This window comes from Hydra viridissima, unplaced genomic scaffold (genome assembly GCF_058129835.1).
Source record: "Hydra viridissima isolate aposymbiotic clone 2 unplaced genomic scaffold, HvirCarnegie_v1 scaffold_13, whole genome shotgun sequence".
NCBI classification, from domain to species: Eukaryota; Metazoa; Cnidaria; class Hydrozoa; order Anthoathecata; family Hydridae; genus Hydra; species Hydra viridissima.
In genome coordinates, this window is record NW_028324312.1 from 1,856,816 (window position 1) to 1,874,790 (window position 17,975).

The following is a 17,975-nucleotide window of genomic DNA, read 5'->3' on the forward strand; positions in this document are numbered from 1 at the left end:
TTACTTTAATATTTAATTAACACAGCTCTCATGGTCGTTCACGTTATATTTTTATAAAATTCACTTCGGACTTTGGTTTTGACTTTAGATAAGTAATTTTTTTAAATTAAAGTAATTGATTTTTGTAAATCAATATTTATAAAAATTAATCTTTATAAAAATTTATGGCCTTTATTGCTTTAATTTGCTAAAACTGTTGATTCAGTTGTGAAAACCTGATATAACTTTGTATTAATCTGTATTACTGAAATGGATACTGCGCCTTCATACTGGTCAAAGAGACGAAAAATCATGAAGTCAGTAAATAAAATTATGACTGCTATTGACGAAGAATCTGTCAGCTGTCAAACTATACCTATGAACCAACATTTTGAGATGTCTATTTTTAATGACAATTTTACAGACATTGCGCAGGTGGAAAAAGTTAATCATGTTGATTCACAATCTTCTAGAAATCAAAATGTGTTAGATAATGACAATTAATCTGAATTCAACAATACCTTAGATGTATGTTATGAAACTACATCTGTGCCTGTTCAAACTTTATTAAATGATAATGAAATTAATGAAGAATGGGATAGATATATGCATCAAGATGAAAGTGAAGATTGTGATGCGGAATCATTATCAGAGACTTATGCTGGCGAAAGCGAAAATGAGGATCAAGATGATATTAAAAATAATGAAAAATGTTTAGCATTTGAGTTGGGAATGTGGGCAGCATCTTTTTCTATTTCTATAGTTGCCATTTCTTCTCTTTTGTCTATACTGAGAATATTTCACCCATCACTTCCAAAAGATCTAAGAACTATACTGAAGACACCTCGTTCAAGCAATGTCCGAGCAGTTGAAGGTGGTTCCTATTTTCACTTTGGTATTGTAAAGTCATTGCAGCGTCAAAGCCATTTAACACATTTCTTCAAAAATATTTCATCAGGAGTTCCTGTGATTTCCCTGCAGATTAATTTTGATGGATTACCTTTGCACAAGTCCAATACACAGCAATTTTGGCCAATACTAGCAAAAGTATCGAAGCCATTTAATAGTGATCCTTTTTTGATAGGCTTGTTTTGTGGACAGAGTAAACCGGTACATATAGATGAATTTTTAAAAGATTTTATTGAAGAAATGCTTGAATTAGAAAAGGGCCCTGTAAGTTTGTATGTAGATGGTAAAAATTACTCTGCTAATATAAATATATCCTGTTTTATTTGTGACACCCCTGCAAAAGCATATGTGAAGCAAATCAAAGGTCATTCTGGATATTATGGTTGTGATAAGTGTACACAAAAGGGGGAATGGCACAACAAGGTTTCCAAGCACTAATGCTCCACTTAGGAGTGATCAAGCTTTTAATCAGATGACAGATTTTGAACATCACGTAGGTGTTACTCCTTTAAAAACTTTGTCTATTGGGATGGTGACACAGTTTCCACTTGACTACATGCACTTAGTGTGCCTTGGAGTAATGAGGAGGATTTTAATATTTTTACTGAAAAGTCCTGTTAGAGATGGAATAAGGATAGGACAGACATTTATTAATGGCATTTCAAAAAGGCTATTTGAATTTAGAACTTTTATTCCTCGCGAGTTTTCCAGAAAGTGTAGACCTTTAAGTGTCATTGAAAGATGGAAAGCAGTTGAGTTTAGACAATTTTTATTATATAGTGGAATTGTTGCGCTAAAAGGGCATCTGTCAAACACTCTTTATAAAAATTTTCTTTTGTTTTTTGTTGGGATTCACTGTTTAACTAGTCCAGATCTGTGTGCAAGTCATGCAGATTATGCAGCAACTCTTCTATGTGCTTTTGTTGAAAATGCTATGGAAATTTATGGTAGAGGCTTTATTAGCTACAATGTACATGGCTCGATACATATAGCAGAAGATGTAAAAAAATTTGGATCTCTTGATAGCTACTCTGCATTTCCGTTTGAAAACTTCCTGGGACATTTAAAATATTTGATACGTAAACCACAATTACCTCTACAACAAGTTATTAGGCATATATCAGAAAAGAATGGATTACTAATAAGAAATTCTTGCAAATCTATGGAAGAAGGCGTTCCCAGAAAGCTACATGACCAAGGCCCTGTTATATTAAATAAACAATCCAGTTGTTTACAATTTAAAGAAATTTTTATAAATGGTTTATTTTACTCTACCTCAAAAGGAAACAATTGCATAAAATTAAATAACAAGTTTTGTTTGATTCGAAATATTTTAAAGTTGGATAGTGATGAAAACCATTGGGTTGTTTATGAAATTTTTTAAACTGTTGAGCTCTTTTTCAATTATCCTGCTAATTCTTTGGAAAATTTTGATACTGTGAAGGCATCTAATTTGTCTAGTCATTATAAAACTGCCAGAGTGGATCAAATTCAAAGGAAATATGTGATGATACCATACCAGACTAAATTTATTCTTATTCCTCTGTCTATGTAGCATGTAACTATAAATAATCGCTTAAAACCTATTAAAATCTAAGAAGTCTCTTTCTCTATTTCCTCATAACTCCTACAAGGTTAATTTATACAAACTTTTGCTACAAGGCACAGGGGTCAAGTAACTTCTTAAGTATTAAACACATTAGCCAGCAAAAGTTCAGAGTAACCTGATGATTTAAGTTTTCATCAACATTTATTGAATTTAGATTTAGATTATAAATTTACCTACAATAGTAAATATAAACCTTTAAAGGCATAGACTTGTCTAAACTTGAATTTGTTTTATGTTAAAGTATATGTTTAAAAGCAATCTAAAAAAAAAATGTTTTTATTAAATGATTTAGTTTTCAATTACAACACTTGTTTTTAAGGCTCCCATCCCAAAACTGTAAAACTAAAATGCTGTAACTTTGCTTGTTGAAACTTTATTATAAATACAAATTATGATGCTTGCACATGAATTGTGCAAAAACATAAACATATAGGTTGGATGTGGTAAATTCATCTTTATTTGCTATCATATATTTAATATATATATATATATATATATATATATATATATATATATATATATATATATATATATATATATATATATATATATATACATTAATAATTATTGAGTTTAATTATTGTTTTAAAACAAATAAAAATTGAATTTTTGTTTTTTTCTTTTAAATTTATGTACACATTAAACAAAAAAGTCAGAAAGGTGTCCCAGAAAAATGTGTCCCACTAGAAAGTAAACCATTGTTTTTATGCATATTTTTGTTTATAATAATTTTTACAGCATACCATGTTTCATCTAATTGAGTTTCAAGAGGGAGTAGCAGTAGTTCCACATTGTTGGTTAATACAGGAATCCAAAAGCTGCTATTGGCCTCAGGAAATAGGTGCCACACAATGGGCAAAAGTAAGAAAAGTCCCCATATTAAATCATAAAGACTGGCCCATCTATCCATATTTGCAGATATTGAAAAGCGGAGGCAAGTAAATTTGTACCAATTCTATTATTATACTAAACCCTGTAAGCTTAAATTTTTTAATGGATATGTCAAAAAAACGAACACAGTGGGTAGGATTATTTTATACCTAGTAGTTAAAACAATTGTAAAATTTATTTGTCCCAGATTATGAAAAGATGAGAAGGGCAGAAGTCAAGTCGTTGGATAACACTGAGATTTCTTCAAGTTGCTCTGAACAAGTAATTGAGCCAGAAAAGAGGAAAAGGAAGCAGAAACAGCAATGGTATGATATATTGTTGCTCTAGTTCTTAACATTTAGTTGTAGTGCAGAACTGTGATATATATATATATATATTTTTGTTATACATAACTCAGTTATTAAAGAATTTATTTTTTAAAAGAAAGTGTAAGATTATATATAATTAAGTTATTTTGTAAATTTTAAAATTACCCTTAATTGATTTTAGCAACAGGGCTGCATCAAGGGCACAGGACATATTGTTTTCCCAAATGGTGACTTTTGAAAAAAAAGGCTGTTGGTTGACTTTGTTTTTATATATAAAAAAGAGTGTTTATTAGTAAAATTGTATTTTGAATGATGCAGATTTCATTCTTTGTGATTGTTTAAAAAAAAAACTATTACAAAATAAACAGTTAAAAAAGCATTTAAATTAGAAGCTGACTTAATCGATCAATTCAAGAATAGATGCAACAAACTATTGCAAAGAATTTATCTTTAGACAGAACTTTTTAAAAACATCATATTAAATAAATTATACGCTTGCATTAACTAACAGTATAGCTGTCATAGCACAATCTCTTCTGTTATTGTGTTGCACAGTTGGTAAAACAATTGTAACAGCTTAACTTAATTATTTATTATTATTCAAACTAATTTAAAAATGAACCCACTATAGTGCGTTATATAATTTTACTAAACGCAATAAAAAGAAGTCGACTTAAATTCTATTCAATTAGATGCACCCAATTTAAAAACTAAAGTGCAGCTATACTGATTTTTAAAATGTTATTGCAATTTAAAGCACGTTTTTTTTAAAAATAAAAATGCAAATGCATCAAAATGAAATTAAACGTTACTCTTGCATTTTGAATGTTTCAAAATAACATTTCCTTTTTATTCAAAATTCTTGTGTATTGTTTTTTTATTCATTTTAAATCACATGACAATAACACTGAACGTTTTATTTTTATTAAGTAAAATAAATTTCCATTTAAATTTTGTCAAAAAAAATTAGCGTAACAAAAAGTATGAATTAATTCTTTTTTTATATATATAAAAAAAAGGGACAATTGATTATCATAGCGGACAATTAAAGTAAAACGAAAAATGTTTCAGAAAAAACCATAGGGTACACTCCTGTTCATTTAAGTGCAATTTTTTTCAGTTTATTGTTTGAAAAAATTATATTGTTTTAGGGCTCCTGAATTTGGATCTGAAATTCAATCCAAAGTGTTAAGGAGAAATTAGTGTTCGAGCTCAAGCTCAGAAGAAGACCTACAACCATCAAAAAATGTGGTGCATAATTCACTTCCTGCACCACCAACTCCACGTCAAATTGTACCAACATCATCTCATCAAATGTTTGGTCAGCCATCAGCATGTTCTGCTTCCACAACTCGTAAGTTTTAGTTTTAGAATTTATTTTTAGGCCTTTGCCCTCAAATAACTTAGACTTTGAACTTTGTTTATCAAAAAGATTTTTATGTTTTAAAATATACATCATTAGCATGTAACTTGGAAATATTTTTGTATCTATAGTTCCTGATATAGTAAAGCATGCAGTGGCTGAGGCTGTTAAGCCATTTTTCCAAAGTGTGTTCAAGCAACTGGAGGAGCTGAAAGCTGAAATTAAAGAGCAGCGACAGAAACAAGCCTCCATTGGGCAAACTATGACTGCAACTCTTCCAGAAGCCCTGACCTTTCCGCTCCAACAGATAAATGATCTTCTGGAATTCAACCGAATTCTTATTGAAGATTCGGATCAGAGATCAAGAACATTAAGCAATTTTTTATTAACTTGCAAATTTTTATCTCTATTTTATTAAACTATTTCTTTTTAAATATAATAATATGTTATATAATTTAAAAAATAGTTGTTATATATTTTTTCATAATAAAAATCATTTATAAAATAACATATAACTGCACTGTTATTGGTTTTAATCAAAAAATTTGACTTTTCTACTGTGTGGCCAATGTTTCACAATAAGTTGACCATTACTTTGGTTAAATATTCAATTCATATGCATGTGACTTTTGCGGAGACTATATGCGGAGGCATATTTAATAAGAAGTTCAGGTTTCCTTTCTAACCAATGTAGAAAAACTTGTCCAGAGGTGGGTTTTGGATCCCTGGTTTCTGAGACAAGCGCGTTACCACTGCACAACTGCTGTTATTATAAGGCAAACTGAATATTAATAAAAAATAATACACTTATGCAATAAATTCTATTTGTAACTGATTTCTTTGGTTAATCTGGGAAAATTTTATCATTAAGCTAAATATTCCAAGTCAATTTATCAGAAAATTGGTAAATAACAAGCAAAGCATGCATAATAGATTAAATGCACGATTCGAACTTTTTTTAAATTTTAATTAGTTGTGGTTTGGTGGCAGATCCATTTGCAGATTTATCATAGCTTATATGTTGCAGATCTATCAAAGCTTATGTTTTTTTTTCTTAGATAAACTATTTGGCTCGCATTGGTGGGAATAGCCAGGAAGACTGTATGAGAAGAGTATCAAAAAGAATTTTGACAGTACAACTCTCGATGCTATACAATTTCACTGGAAGAAAAGGAAAGCTAGAGTTTAGTGGCCTAGTTGGGGTGAAAGATGTGATATATGGTAAGTCTCGGCATTTCATAAATAAGCCAGTTGCCCGATGTATTTGGGACATTCCGAAAATTTTATGAAATATTTTTTGAATACGCTTAGTATTTTTGTTTTGTAGTTAATTTGCTATATTTCTATTGTTGAATTATTTTGACAAACCTTAGCTTTCAGAATGTATGTAAAGTTGTCATTTGTTAAGATTTTAAAAATATTTGTCTTTTATGATGTCATTTAACAAATTAAATGCTCTACCCAAATTAAATAAAATTGATGATAAAAAAAAAATTATATAAATTTGGAAAATGGATTATCTAATTACATAATTAAATTAATAATCTTTTAATTAAAAGAAAATGCAAAACATATTGAATAAAAACGGATCAGAATTGTATGCAGTATATTGTTTAGTAATTTACTTTTGATTTTGACTTTTTATTGAAATTACACAATAGGGTTTTAATCTGGTGTTAATATGAAAGTGTCATTGTAATTATTAATTTAAACAGACAAGATGTCTGTGTTTGTGACTTGTTCAGTGGTGGCGGATTGAAATTTTATTTTGATAGATGTTTTTTTTTCCTTTTTCTTTTCATCTCTATTTAATATTGGTATTTCTTCATGTAGATGCAGTAAGAAAAAACTTTCCCGCAGCGACGATTAGTCAACTGGACAAGATCCTGTCAAAATGGCTGTCAGGTTCAATTGACAGGGACGGCCTAAAAAAAATTCGCGAGGAGAGGTGTAAAAGTTTGGAAAGTTCTGTGGAAGACGTTTAATTTTTCTTTTTTATAATAAATAATTATATCAAATGTAATGAAGTGTTTGTTTTTGATTAATTGTATTTTATTTCAAACAAATTGACAAAATAAATTTTCAGAAAGAAATTCAGTTGTTATCTTATGTATTACAAATTTGTTAGCATGGAAGTGACAGTTGTAAGCTCATGTTGCCAAATAAAAATGTGGCGTGAGTATACAAGTTCTAATATAAGGACAGGGATAGCCAATATTAGGCTTGTATTGGCCGAGGTTGGGGATTATTATGACCAACGTCGGGCCAGTAGTAGCCTATATTTGGCCGTGATTTGGGACATTATTGGCCAATGTTGAGCCATGATTAGCCAATCAAAGCCAATCTTGGCCCAATATTGGAGCAATGATTCTGCCGACTATATGCCGACATTTGCCCGGTAATGGCCCAATTTGCACTCCCCATTATTTGCCCATTATTGACAGCCAATATTTGCCCAATATTGGCAGCCTGTATTGGCCCAATATTGGCCCAATGAAATTGTGCTGGCTGGGTCTATACTTAAATGTTCAAGTGGTATATTCCAATTACTATACCACTGTAATATACCACTCATTTTTGGTTAATCCCAATTACATTTGTAGAAAATACAAAACAATTTTGTTTATCACTTTTTCAAATAAGTTTCAATATTTGATATTTCAATCATATTGTGATTATTTAATATTTTAAACAATTATTTCTAGTTAAAAAAGACATTAAGACGAAAAATATCACAAGAAGAATTGCAGAAGAATTCATGAGAATATATAAACGCAAACCTGGTAATCGATCCTATGCATTGTATCCAGCAGATGCCATGCAAAATACCTGTTAGATATCTCAACTAACAGAATATCGATTTTTAAGGCACCCAAGTTATATGGGATACCATATGGTACTCTGCAAACAAGAATAAGCTAAGACATGAAAAACTGTAGAAGGCAGACCAGATTACAGCTGATGATGTGTATACTGAAGTATGAATTTCTCTGTACTTCCGCACCTTTCTGATTGGTTGATTCTCATCATGTCATCTTATAGACAATGACGTCATTACCGAGTTTGAGAAGCTGTGCTGGCACAGCTAAACAAATAAGGTAATGACATATAAGATAACATGATGAGAATCAAGCAATCAGAATTGTGCGGAAGTATAAAGAAATATCATATTCTGTATACGACGTGGTTTTACTTGATATAATTAATAACACTATACTACTTACCGGCGGAAGTTTTCTCTTCCTTCTTCGTTAGATTTGATCCCGCATCTGTTAGCATGCGGCCTGATGATTTGCACAAGTGTTTATACCATATCCACTAGGCCACCAGGACATTAAACCATTCGAAATGAAACAGATCAACAGTTTCCTTTTTAAAAAAGATGAAACGAAGAAAAGTACAACAAAAACAGCATCCATTAATGAAAAAGTGACAAAAATAAAAGAAATTATATAACAACAGTGTTATATATAACAAAAAAATAGTGAAAAAATCCCGTTTAAAAACATATAAATAATCGTGTAAATAACGAAAAAATCACTGTTAAAATAACGAAAAAACAACCGTGTAAAACATATAAAACTAGTGTCCAGTCCTAAATTAGCAAAACTGCGCATTTTAGAAAAGGAACAAAATATAAAACGAACAAAGTTGTCTTTTTTAATTTTCTTCGCAGCCATTTTGAATGTTGTATGTTGGAAATTTGAGCAGGGCTTCCACGTCCGTTCTCGATTGGGGCTTTCGCGCAAATGAACGTTTTTCATTTTGCACAAGTATTTATAGCATCAACGGCCCTTAAGTAACCAAACCTTTGCGGGGGGGGGGGGGTAAATTAACCAACCAATCAGAATGCAGAGAAAAACAAACAAAAAGAGGAATTGACCAATCAGAATTCAGGGAAAAGTAAACAAGAAAAAAAGAACCAATCAGAATTGAGCTTGTGCAAACAAAAAGTAAAATAGGAGTAAAACCAGGGGTAAATAAATATATTATTATGATTTTATTAGTGTAACGGGGTTAAATAAAAAAGAAAGGACGGAGGTAAAGTGTGAAACAAGATGGGTAAAGAAATTAAAGTGGATAATGGTAAAAAATAAATTTTATTAAAAATCAACATAAAATATCATTTAAAAGTTTAACATATATTTAATAAAAATATTTATAATATATAGAAATATATAGAAAATAATATATAGAAAAAATGTTGTGGGAATAATATATAGAAAAAATGTTGTGGGAAGAAGTGTTGGACGATTCGTTGTATGAAGCTACACATTTTTATTATTCGGAAATTCACGGTGATCCTCCCTCAAAGAATAATCATTTCAATGTGACGAATGAATTTTCCTTACCTTTTGTGTATTTTCGAAAAAGTGTGGGGCGAAACATGTTGTAAAAAGATTCTATCATTCATTTACAATCCATGTCGATTCCGACTAATTTGTCTCTGATGGAAAATGAAGAAGACAGAAAAAATGATCCATTGATTCAAAAGGTAACCAAATATTATAAGAACAATAATTTTGAGTTATTTCACGAATAAGTTTAAACGGTGAACCCGTTATCTTAGACTGGATCACGGAAAAGGTGTGTGTTGTGCATGGATGGAGTCTAAAAGTCATTGATTTTCGAGAAGACATTCGGAGAAAACCTAAGATATATCATAGTATTGCGCAGTTAATAAATGATTAATATTTGAAAAGGATTGACGAAGATAATGTGTTTATGAAAAGAACTTTTATGAACGATGGGACAACATGGCTTAAGTGGAACGATTAACGAAGTGAAATCGATAATAACTGGTGGAACATGAAATTTCCATCAACTCCGTTTTCGTATTTACCGTTTGGATTTTGGAACGGTGCGTTTTGTAGTGGAATATCGACAAGTCCGTTGAAAAATGAAAGCTACATTTCGAAAGAAAGAAATTTTTATGAGTTGGAATTGGATAAAAAAACGAACAAAGCAACGATTAATTTGCGAATGCGTGGATTAAGGCATAATAATTTTTTTTGGTATGATCAGATTCCGTTAACGAAAGATGTGCGTAAAGTAAGCGAGCCGGAAAGTGATAAATTTGATGTGAACCAGATCAATACACGGAAACAGTATTATTTTCCGTTGCCGAGTCCGTTGCCGAGTTCATTACCTGAGATAGTGAAAAGCATGATGAATTTCGGGTTCATTCCAATTCATTCTGAAGCCGCAATATATAAAGTGTTTCCGTTTCAGCAATATCTTGATTTCCAATATAATGCAAACATAAGTGCTTATGATAATCTGCATAATTTTGTAAGACAAGGTTATGAAAATTTTGAAAATGGAAAATACGTTTTCAGATATTCTTCAGAATATCATAACTTACCGTTTTTGTTTATTGCAGAACATGATAAAAATCCTGAAGAAAACACCGTTTTAGATTTGATTGATCCTGCACGAAGAAAGTTTGCTTATCTGTTTTCAATTCGCATTGAACCTCGAAATTAATTTTTAAAAATTAGCGATGTAGAAGAAATTATGATTACCGTTCGTGTTTCGAATGTGGGACATGTTTTTGGTGAAGATTCCAAAACAGGATATTCCTATCCGGTGTTTGTTCCAACACCGATTGCGAGTTTGTTCGATGAAATTATTCAAAGATCTAAATATCCTACGGGTGTAAAATATTATTATAAGTTTATTAAAAATAAACATTTAAGCGATATGCTGTATTGGTCTGATTATGGAAGGAATTTTATACAAGAAGGACACGGCAGTGAAAAGAACGAACGAATGTTTATCTATCGAAACGATGTACGAATATTTATATGGTGATGATAACGAGCGAATCAAAGCTAAATAAACTGAAATTGAAAGGATATTACAAGAGTGGCAACAATTGTTATATCCGGATAAGAACGATTGGAAATATATGCCATATTTTCCCCCTCTTGCACAAGACTTTTTTTGTGGAATGTCGTTTATAAAATTGAAAAATAATAGAGTTACGAATAGAGGTGATTATTCTTAAATGGAGGTGTCAGGCATTGAAGAAACTATTGTAAGTCATTTGTCGATCCCGTGGTTTCAAACAGAACAGAGCATATTTCCTATTCGTTCTCCATAAATGTTAGATTACTTTAAACAAGGCTAATCAATGTACGGAAATGAAATGAGTATGCCGTTAAGCAGTTTAAGTTTTGAAGATAACAAGAACAATATATATCTGAAAATAATGTGTAAAGAAATATGGACAACGAGATGGAGTGAAAAAGATAATTTAAAATGGTGCCCTCCGCTATACGATGATTTTTCCTACAAAACGATTGATAAAAGTACAGTGTATAATGTAATTCAATTTTTGCAAAACCCGTTGGGAAATTTTAAATATTCATTAAAATAAAACGATGACTATTTGACGTTGTAAAATGATGATTTTAAATCTGTGAATTTATACCTTATCTGAACGATAAAAAAAAACTAATTTGGAGGTGTGGATATATTGTTAACAGGTAAAAGAAAGCTATTTTTTGTCTGTGAAGTTGCCCTTAGTGTGCTTGGGGTTGTGGAAAATAGAAATTCCAAGTAAGAATAAAACGAACTATTTTCGTTGGTCTCAACCACAAAAAAATTTTTTAACTGATAATCCTATTCAAAAACTGACGTTTTATTGTAGTGATATTTATCGTCAACCGCTTGTACAAAGAAGATATGATGGTTCTATGATTGATAATTGGAAAGAAAGTTATCCCATTATGGAGTGCATTTGATTTTGTATCAACCTAGAGACGATAGAACCAAGAATAAAAAAGTTTCGTATGTGTTTGAAACAATCATTAATCATCGTGATGATTATAGTTTAAAATATGAGAGTAATCCTTTCATATTAAGATTGGCAGATTCAGTAATCAATGAGATTCAACAAAAAAACAATAATAAAAAGTATTATCGTTGTGCGTTAACTTATATTTACTTCTTTCCAACTGAAGCCGAAAATTTTCCTTCTGAAGATTATTGTTGGGTGCATATAACTTTTAACATGGCAAAAATATGTGATGTGTATTTAAATGACACAAAAGTAGAACATGTGGTGGCTTCGTTTGATTTGAATCAATTTATGAATAAGGGTGATAAAAGAGCGAATGTTTCTTTACAATCTAATCACCAACCTCCTTTAGAAGGACAAATGTGTTATTTTATTGTGAGAGATACGGTTGATTTTTCATCATTTAGTTGTGCATTTTTAAATTCAAAGCATGAGAACTTGATATTTAAGTATGAGATTCGTGTTGCAATGGACACCATTTTTTTGAAAAACGTTTTTATTTTGCATAACGATTGGATAAATAAAGTAAATGAAAAGAGACCTTTGTTATTAGAAGTTGAAAGTGAATCAATAGACGAATGTTTAAAACGGTATGGTGAAAACCGAGTAGAATGTGTTATAAGTCAGATATTGTTTATGTCTGCCAATTTGATAAACTTCCTCAACAAAAATGATAGAGCAGTTCACATTCAATTCGAAAATGTTTCGTGTCCGTTAGTATTTTTAAACAATAAAGCAATAGAGAAATTACTTGTTCTTTCGATATGTATGATTATTGAGAGAGTGAAAGAAATGGTTTTACTCACATAACGTTGACTAATTTAGAACCGCAAATTGATGGTGCAATAAAAACGTTTGTTTTTAAAAAAGTTACGCCGTTGCAAAAGATTAAATGCACGTTTTTATATTCAATTGATGAACCGTTAATTTTTTAAGACGACAATCCTAATCCGGTATTTATTGTTGAAGTACAAGTAAAACGTTAAAAAATGAGTCACATTAAAGCGTATTCGAATAGATTCAGTGTCAATACTAAGTCACCTTTTAAAAAAACATCTTATCACTTTGAGATCCGTCAACTCGCTGAAATGAATAATCAAAAGTTGAAACAGTTTAGTGTTTACTTTCAACAATTAAAAGAAGAAAGTAAAAAGAAATGAATGACAGATTAGAAGAAATGAAAGATAAACTGGAACAGTTGAAAAAAGAAAAACGCGTCAATGAAGAAGACGAAAAAACGAATAAAAAAAGAAAAACGAAACGAAAAAACGAAGAAGTGAAAAGTGAAGAAGAAAGCGAAGAAGGGGTGCAAGAGAAGAGAAAGGAAAACCTAAAGAATATTTTGTATAATGAATGTTCGGAAAAGATTGAAGCTGTGAACGTGGAAGGTATGTGTCGAGCGTGCGCCTTAAAAATTGTTGTGTGTAAAAGACCTGAAAAAAATCGAAAAAAGGAATGGTTACAAAAAGGGTATTAAAAAGCATTGAAACACGTTAAAATACAGAAAAAAGACGTGTTTAATAGTGAATCAAAAATTGATTCTAATTAACGTTTAAGTTTTTGTAAATTATTATATAATTGAAGGAATAAAAAATGACTTTAAAAAACGCCTGTTTTTGAAGCCTCAGAAAGTGAGTTACGAAATAAAAATTTGGAAGATCGTTATAGTCCTAACGATAATCAAGCAACTCTCGAAGAAAGTTTGGTCAGCCTGAAAGAAAAAGGTGAATTATTGAAACAAGCTCTTTCGGGAAAACTATCCAAAGAATGGCAGGAAGGTTAGGTGAGAAATGGCCAGGGTTTAATACGAGTGGTGTATAAGAAGAAGTAATCAAAACAACATCACAAGTTGTTTCCTAATAACAACACTACTCGAGATATAAAATTACGTTTCGAATGGGAAGCAGTGGAACATAAAAAGTTGAGCGAGTTGTGTCTTGCTTTTAAATTGCGAATATCAAAAAATGTGAACGATAATACATCTTTTAATATGACTGCTGGTCATGCTGATGAGGCGTTAATTAAAAAGTTTTGCGTTCGTGAAGATTTATATTTTATTGGATAAAAGGAATGAAACTATTTACAAATTTAGTGAAAAGTCAAAAGAATTGCAGTAATAATTTCGTTCCATCAGAATTTTTATCACGCATGAAAGCGTTGACCTATAAAAAAAATTATAAAAAAATGCATCGAGAAAGAAACTTAAATCAACAAATGGGCAGTGTAAGTCTTGGCAGTATGACTTTAATAGAATTTTATGCCAAACATCCTACATTGGAGGAAAATAAAGCGACTGGAGCAAACATACGTGAAACCACTGGTGATGCGCCGAATTATCAAACAATTTTTGCAAATCGATACAATCAAAAAGCGTATGGAAATGGTTTGAATTTCGTTATTCCTTTAAAGTTGTTGAATGAAAAATTTGAAATAAAAGATTATATTGGAAAGAAAAAATTTGCTAAGGAACTTTGTTTTGAAAATAAATATGATAAGTTGTTGGATAATATACTTTCCGTAACAGACGTGCAAATTGCAAGTTTATATAATGTCAGATTAAAAATGGAAGACCCACGTTTGTTTATGCAAAATTACAAAATCAATCCAACATTGGTTGTAGAGAAGACATCGTTGATGATGCCAAATCCAGACAAGCCTTATACTTTGTTTCGCATGCAACATTTAGAAACTATCGATAACGTTGTAAATAACAGAAATGAGTTTACTATTGAAACGGGAAATAACAAAGTGTGCAACTGGTTGGGAAGCACAATTATTATTTCATGCTATCGTAAAGATCAGTTAAAACATCAAAACAAAAGTTGCATGAGTGTTCGTGATGTATCAACAGCAGTAGTATCACAAGTGCTTTTTACAAACTGCAGACGAAATTATGATAGCAATGCTGGTGATGTGATTCAGTTTGATATAAAAGATTTTTTAACTCGTTGTCAAGTGTATCTCATGTATGCAAGTTGGCATAATGATGGTCTTCCTTCAACATCGAACGTAGATAATTTTGTTTCGGCATGCGATGTTGAAAATAATACTTTTATCACGAATGCAGGTGATTATTTTGATGCAGCTATTAATTATGATTAGCCATTGGTATTTGACATGACGAGTGATTATAATTCTGTTCAAAATGCGCCACCTCAAATTATGACAGGAAGTAGCGCTTTTCAAATTACATTAAAATTCAAAGAAAACTTTACAGGACAAGTAATCATAGGTGTGTATGTTCCAACAGAATATATTCAAAATGGAACGGGTCTTCATGAAGAAATAACAAAATCACCTAATTCGTTAAAAGCCAGTTAAAAACATCATTAATTCGTAATATAAAGAATTTGTTTTAAGGGGGATACACCCCCAAAAAATTTCAAAAATTCAAAAAAAATTTTTTAACTGTTTTAGATACATTAAGATATGAGGATTTCAAAAATCGTAGTGGCTATGTCTAAAAATTACTCTAAGTATCAAAATTTTGCATTTTTCAAGTAGTAATGCCTTTTTTCAAAAAATATAAATTTACGTCTTGTAGTACACCTCAATAAATGACTTCTTATGCAAAGGAAAACTTAGATAAAATTCGCAACTAAAAATCTTATTTGGGTTCTTGTTAGATTTAAAGAGCTTCTTGTTAGATTTATAAAACTATTAGTAAGAAAAATTAGTTTTCAAGTTTAGTTTTAGCTCAATTTTTATCGCAAGAGAAATAAATTTTTTAAAAGTTTTTTAACATGGTAAAAGTAGATAGAGTTAAAGCAAGAACATAACGAGCAGTAAAAAGAAAAAGGATTTTTAATGGAAAGGTGTTACGTGGCAGTGAAATTTTAAATAATTTAAATCACCTTTTAAATGATAATATTGAATCTTTTGTTGATAAACAAAAAGACATCTTCAAAACGTCGACTTCTTCTTTTCGCGAGCTTCAACCTATTTTGAACTTAACACCACAAAAGAATGCTTATGTCCAAAACAAAGATGTGATAGGTTATAGAATAATTGACTGTTCTATTTTGTCAGACGCTGTATCGGTTTTAAGTTGCCCCACTTGCTTTCAAACAACTTTAGCAATAACTGAAAACATTAGCAAAAAGCGAGGACTTGCATGTGAACTTTCAATTTTTTGTTCAAAATGTAAATATCAAAATAACTTTTATACTTCTAAATTATTAAATCAAAAAGGAATCTTTGATATAAACACACGCACAATATACACAATGAGAACTCTTGGAATAGGATATTCTGGAATTCAAAAATTTACGACCCTTATGAAGATTCCAAAACCAATGACGTCGAAAAACTATGATAAACTTGTTTTGAAAATAGCTAATATTACAGAGGAAGTTGCACAGGAAACAATGGCTGATGCTGTAGCTGAATTAAGACAAAATTGTCAAAATGAAGATGAGATTTTAGATATTGGTGTATCGTGTGATGGGACATGGTAGCGTAGGGGATTTTCCTCATTAAATGGTGTGGTTGCTGCACTCTCATTAGACAGTGGAAAAGTTATAGATGTTGAGGTAATGAGTCGTTTTTGCAGAGGGTGCTCTTTAAATCAAAACTTTGCTAAGAGAAATCCTACTGCTTATGCCAAGTGGAAAAATTTACATATTTGTAAAATGAACTTCATTGGTTCTGCAAGTGGAATGGAATGCGAAGGAGCCAGTCGCATTTTCCACCGATCAATTCAAAAACATAAACTAAAATATGTTAACTTTTTGGGTGATGGAGATAGTAAAAGCTACAATATAGTCAAAGATGTTTATCCTAACACTCAAGTAACTAAATTGGAATGTGTTGGGCACTATCAGAAGCGTGTTGGAACCCGACTTCGAAAATTGAAAAAAAAGTGAGAGGACTAGGTGGTCGTGGAATATTGACAGATGCAACAATTGATCGATTGCAAAATTTTTTTGGTATAGCAATTAGACAAAATACTGGTGATATAGTTGCCATGAAATCATCAGCACTTGCAACTCTTTTTCATGTGGCATCGTCGAAAGATAACAACTGGCACTACCCACATTGTCCAACGGGTGCAAGTAGCTGGTGTAAATTCAACAGAGACAAAGTAAATAAAACCAATACCTACAAGCCAGGCCCTGGCCTTCCTTTAGAGGTTGTATGCAAGATCAGACCTGTTTTTGAGGACCTCACTAAAGATGATGAGCTTAAAAAATGTCTTCATGGAAAAACACTAAATGCGAATGAGTCCTTTAATGGAAAAATTTGGAATCGTATACCAAAAACAAAATTTGTCACCATTACAGTGCTAAAGTTTAGTGTCTACGACGCTGTAGCTAATTTTAATATTGGGATGAAATCGTCAATCCTAATTTATGAAAAACTTAACATGATTCCTGGCTATTATACAATAAACGGTTCAAACGCTATAAACAAAATCCACCTTAAACGGTCAATCTATCGAAGAAAGCCAAATAATAAATTGCGTCGTCAAAAATTAAGGGCTAAAAAATTGAAGAAAAGTGATAAAACCTTAGAAAATGAAGGGAAATTATATGAAAAAGGAGGTTTTTAATTTAAATTAGAGTCTTATATGTAATATTTAGTATGTTTGGAGATTTTTTATTTAATAACTTTACATTTTTAGCGTTTTATCAGTTTGAGGTTTTTCAATAAGCCGGCCAATGTTGCAAGAGTACCGCTTAAGCTTTTTATCTCAAATTTTCAGCATATCTTCCTTTTAATAAGCCCTGTGTTTTAAATGGAACAGAATTTTGATATCTCAAGAAAAAAACCACAGTAGCTGTTTCACCTTTTAAAAAATTGCCCTTTTTTATAATACCATTTTTGTCGGACATGTACTCAGACCCATATTTTTTTTTTCCAAATCTGTTCCATTTAAAACACTCAAGCACCTATTCTAAATGCAATACCAAAGTTTCACTGCCTTTCTTAATAGTTTTTGCTGAATCTTGGCCGGCGCAAATCATATTTTCTGCTTATTTTAGGGGTTTTTTGGGGTATATGCAACAATCGCTGACCAAAAAAAAAAAAATATATAAATTTTTTGTTTTCATTATATTGTATGTTAGATTACTTAAAAAGTTTTCTTCTATTGTCTATATTTAAATTTGG

The 17,975-nt window shown here is 30.9% G+C and overlaps 1 protein-coding gene and 2 pseudogenes across 2 annotated transcripts; all 3 read left to right on the top strand.

Annotated features, from left to right (window-relative positions):
- The first annotated feature begins 147 nt into the window (after positions 1–147).
- On the top strand, positions 148–2,482 carry LOC149879989 (uncharacterized). The gene has a single exon (XM_090070800.1). It carries the CDS (start codon positions 586–588, stop codon positions 1,324–1,326), a length of 741 nt encoding a protein of 246 aa, XP_089926926.1. The 5' UTR covers positions 148–585; the 3' UTR covers positions 1,327–2,482.
- A 759-nt stretch (positions 2,483–3,241) lies between these two features.
- On the top strand, positions 3,242–7,044 carry LOC145184503 (uncharacterized; annotated as a pseudogene). The gene is made up of 6 exons (XR_016446421.1): positions 3,242–3,431; positions 3,576–3,693; positions 4,848–5,050; positions 5,191–5,428; positions 6,117–6,280; positions 6,893–7,044. The product of XR_016446421.1 is annotated as an uncharacterized LOC145184503 (transcript).
- A 7,937-nt stretch (positions 7,045–14,981) lies between these two features.
- Positions 14,982–17,415, top strand: LOC145192492 (uncharacterized; annotated as a pseudogene).
- The last annotated feature ends 560 nt before the right edge of the window (positions 17,416–17,975 follow it).